The 4,538-nt window shown below is 34.5% G+C and overlaps 1 protein-coding gene across 1 annotated transcript; it reads right to left on the reverse strand.

Moving 5' to 3' along the window:
* Positions 1–1,555: 1,555 nt before the first annotated feature.
* Positions 1,556–4,312, reverse strand: LOC131857489 (receptor-like protein EIX2). Its single transcript, XM_059210141.1, has 2 exons — positions 4,259–4,312; positions 1,556–3,330 (listed from the first exon to the last, which is right to left on the reverse strand). Exons 1-2 carry the CDS (start codon positions 4,310–4,312, stop codon positions 1,825–1,827), a joined length of 1,560 nt encoding a protein of 519 aa, XP_059066124.1. The 3' UTR covers positions 1,556–1,824.
* Between the last annotated feature and the right edge of the window lie 226 nt (positions 4,313–4,538).

Consider the following 4,538-nt stretch of genomic DNA (forward strand, 5'->3'; position numbering starts at 1 on the left):
GTGGTAGATATTCCATGTAAAACATGCATTTTCACCTTAGGGATACACGTCCTTTTTACATTTGGTCATATAAAATATGCAGATATTCCATGTAAAATATGCATTTTAATCTTTAGTAAATGTGTTAATGATTGTATGGAAGTAATAGCTATCACTTTTAAAGATACAAAGGGGGTTAAAGGTATGAGAATTTCATAAATTGTAGGTTGAAATTGAGAAATGCACCAAGTAGAATCAGTTTCTATGTTGTTTTGATTAAGTAACACATCTATATTAGTCTTATCTTTTCTGGCCTTGGCCCTTTGCACCCCTCCCCCTCTCCAAAAAAAAAAAAAACACATGTATATTAGTCAAAATATTTTAATTAATTAACAATTATTAAATCTTAAATACATTCCTAATATTTCATGAGTAATAGTTAATAACCATGTTTCTTTTATTTTTTACATGCGATCAATTGATCAAGTAGCATATGACAAACATGCATATCTAAATTGGAATGCCCTCAAGTATTCAACAATATTAAAGGTTTTAGTCATATATTTAAAATTAATATATGATCATCTTATTTTATAATATCTTTGGATATACAAGCAAGATTGAAGTAGATATAATATTAATATTTATTTTAACATGGAACTATAATTTTGAGTTACAATGATTTTCTAATATCTCAAAAACTACTCCAAAATACATGATGTATAAGCTTGTGGCTAATTAAATATTCATTCAACAATTAAAGTATTATAATAGAATTCTTCTATAATTTTTAGAAAAAAAAAGAAGAAATAAACAAGGTTATTATTTAATGGGTAACGAGAACCTATAAATGTACAACATTGTGAAATGAAAGTGGGGATATATTTGGTGTTTTTGAGTGAAGAAGAAAGATATTTCATTCATTTTTAGTAAACAAAAAACTATCAACCTTTTATATATCATTTACAACTCATTTTTTTTTTAGAACTATATTGCTAGTGGTACATCATGTGTTCATCAAACATTCTTTCTTTTACAATTTTGAAAAAAAATAGCTATTTTGAAAAAATTAAAGCTTTCTTTTCTTTAGAGAAGTACAAGAACTTTTTATTGCAAGTAGGTCCTTTTTAAAACTATGTGCAATAAATTAGAGAATTGTAAAAATTGTGATACAAAGATTTATTATCTAGTATAGTCTTGATTTAGAACAAATAATAAACCTTTATAGAATATTATGTTGAGTGAGGCTACCAACTGTAGCAAGAGACATGGAGCAAGAAATCTCATCTTGACCATAAACAAATTCTTATACACAAAATTTTATATTAATAACAAATAAAATATGTTTAATTATTCAATTTTGAGATAACATAAACAATCTACATATATAAGAGCCAATGAAAATTTGTCTTGAAAAAGATTATTGTAGTCTCCTTTACATTTTAGCTTTATAATATTTTGACCTATGATAGATACTTCAAACAATAGGGAACACTAGAGTTCACCTCTAACATTTCAATAAATTATAGATCCATCCCTTCATAGTGTCCAATTCTTCATCCATGGAAATAAAAACTTCAAGATTGTATCAATTTTATTGAAGTACTTCCTTCTCCAATTGATTTTTAACACAATCAATGAAATTATCCCTCCAAAAGCTGCTCCATATGATAGTCCCACTGCTATCTTATACCATGGATATTCAATGATTTTCTTTCCTTTGTTTACTAAAACTAGAGGAGGAGGGGCAACAAATTGTGGCCAAGAACAATTTTTGGGTAAGGGGCAGCCCCATAAATTTGGATTCCCTGAATAAGAGGATTCTCCAAATGTACCAGTTATATGTCATCCTTGTGGTATACTTCCTGAAAGATTGTTGTTTGATAAATTCAGTGAGCCCAAATAACTTAGAGATTCCAGCTCTGCAGGAATTTGTCCAGAAAAATGATTTCTTGAAAGGTCCAGTTGCTCCGACTGACTCATTTCTCCCAAACTATTTGGAATGGTCCCATTCAAGTTGTTCATTGAAAGGTTTAGAAGCCTCAACCCCTTCAATTTTCCAAAATTAAAAGGAATTTCTCCCTCCAGTTTATTGTTTGAGAGATCTATGCATGTGAGAGTAGAAAGAATATATGTGTAGTGCTGATCCGTGCCTTTCAAAGTCATATCAATTCCATTATGATATAATTCTGTAGTATTAGGATTGGACAATAGATAACCATCTTGGCTTTCTATCATCATTGCTTGCAACAATACAATTGTGTGTGGAATTGGACTTGAGATATTATTGGAAGAAAGAAGTAAAATCTGAAGGTTCGTTAATTGGCCAAGCTCTGGAGGAATGCTACCTGTAAAATTATTCCCCTTCATCACCAATACTCTTAGCATTGAAAGATTTTTAAGTGATGTTGGTATTTCACCTCCAAATAAATTGTTCCCAACATCAAGAACTTGTAGCTCTGAACAATTTGCTATTGAAGAGGGTAGTGATCCTTTGAGCTTATTATTATGAACAACTAATGAATATAATTTACTTAGCTGACTGAACTCATGTGGTAAGGTTCCTTCCAAACTATTATTTCCCAAATTTAAGATTATGAGGGAAGAACATTTGGACAAACTCACAGGTATATTGCCACTGAACAAATTGTCTCTGAGAGTCAATGTTGCCATACTAGGAGACCATATTGATGGGATGGGCCCACTCAATTTATTTCTAGACACATCTAGAATTTCTAGGTGCATGCATATTGAAGCATTCAAAAATAAACTTCCTTCTAAATGATTTCCTAAAAGATTTAGAGTGCTCAACATAGGACTGTTTTCGCATAGCCACGAGTGTATTTGTCCCACTAGACAAGTGTTAACTAATCTCAGCGATCTAAGCGAGAATTGTGTTGAAAGCCATGGTGGAACTTCACCGTCAATCATACATGACACTAATTGTAACTCGGATAACTGAAAGGGTGGAATCCAGGTTTTGCTAATATTTAGCACGCAATCGGATAAATACAAACCCCAAAGGTTTGTAAGGTTGTTAAAGAAAGTTTCTGGAATCGACTGTTTTAATGACAGGGACAGAGCTTTTAAGGAAGCTGGAAATGACGATGGGAAGATGGTTTCATTGAAATGATTGCCATGAGCAGAGAAATAAGCGAGGGAGGAAAGCCGAGCAAATGAGGGGGGAACGGTTCCACTCAGTTGGTTGCTACTAAGGTCAAGGTTAGCTAAAGAAGAAAGGTTGCCCAAACAGGAAGGTATGCTTCCACTGAGTTGGTTTCTACTAAGGTCAAGGTTAGCTAAAGAAATAGGTTGTCCAAACAGGAAGGTATGCTTCCACTGAGTTGGTTTCTACTAAGGTCAAGGTTAGCTAAAGAAGAAAGGTTGCCCAAACAGGAAGGTATGCTTCCACTGAGTTGGTTTCTACTAAGGTCAAGGTTAGCTAAAGAAATAGGTTGTCCAAACAGGAAGGTATGCTTCCACTGAGTTGGTTTCTACTAAGGTCAAGGTTAGCTAAAGAAGAAAGGTTGCCCAAATAGGAAGGTATGCTTCCACTGAGTTGGTTTCTACTAAGGTCAAGGTTAGCTAAAGAAATAGGTTGTCCAAACAGGAAGGTATGCTTCCACTGAGTTGGTTTCTACTAAGGTCAAGGTTAGCTAAAGAAGAAAGGTTGCCCAAACAGGAAGGTATGCTTCCACTGAGTTGGTTTTTAAAAAGGCCGAGCCAAGTTAAAGAAGAAAGGTTGCCCAAACAGGAAGGTATGCTTCCACTGAGTTGGTTTTTATAAAGGCCGAGGCTTCTTAAAGAAGAAAGGTTGCCCAAACAGGAAGGTATGCTTCCATTGAACATATTGTCACTAAGATAAAGTTCTGTAAGCCGGGTGAGCAAACAAATGAAAGCTGGAATCATCCCACTCAAGTCATTATAAGATATACGTAAAGATTCCATATAAGTGAGATTTCCCAAACAGGGAGGAAGAGTGGTAGTACCTGTAACTAGTTCTATACTCAAAGATGTGAGAAAACGAAGTCGGCAGAGGCTTTCAGATATGACACCGTCAAGGCCGATTAAATCAAGAGAGACAACATGGTTGGTGTGATTGTCGCAGGATATGCCGAACCAGGTGCAACAGTCGGTTCCATTTACCCACGAAGAGAGTCATTGAAGGGCGCTTTGATGCGAAGGAGGGCATCAGATTCATGGGAAGGACACAGAAAGAGAAAAGGCTGGACATGTATTGGGGGAAAAGACAACAAAAAATGAAATGAAAAGCACGCACAGCTTCTGCAAAGAGAGGGCCATTGGAAGGGAATCGCAGATAATGTTTGGGCATGGAGGGCTTTATTTATTCATTCTTAGAGTGCCTGCCAGTCAATGGTCAATGATTTCTTTTTTATTTTTAAAATTGGATGATTATTTGTGTGGCCCGTAACGATATCTTTCCACAACGATTCATTTGGTTTCACACACGCCATTTTGCTTTTTTCTTTTCTTAAATAGCCTATTTTAGAGATGTTTGTAAATCAGTGCAGCTACAGAAGAAACTTTTTGTAAATCAT

This window comes from Cryptomeria japonica, chromosome 1, assembly GCF_030272615.1.
Source record: "Cryptomeria japonica chromosome 1, Sugi_1.0, whole genome shotgun sequence".
NCBI lineage: Eukaryota > Viridiplantae > Streptophyta > Pinopsida > Cupressales > Cupressaceae > Cryptomeria > Cryptomeria japonica.

Bases quoted from the DNA above. Each gene is read 5' to 3' on its own strand.
- LOC131857489 (XM_059210141.1), bottom strand. From the start codon at position 4,312: ATGCCCAAACATTATCTGCGATTCCCTTCCAATGGCCCTCTCTTTGCA. The intron at 3,331-4,258 runs GTGCGTGCTTTT...TGACCTTAGTAG, and splicing joins GCCCTCTCTTTGCAGAAGCT to AAACCAACTCAGTGGAAGCA.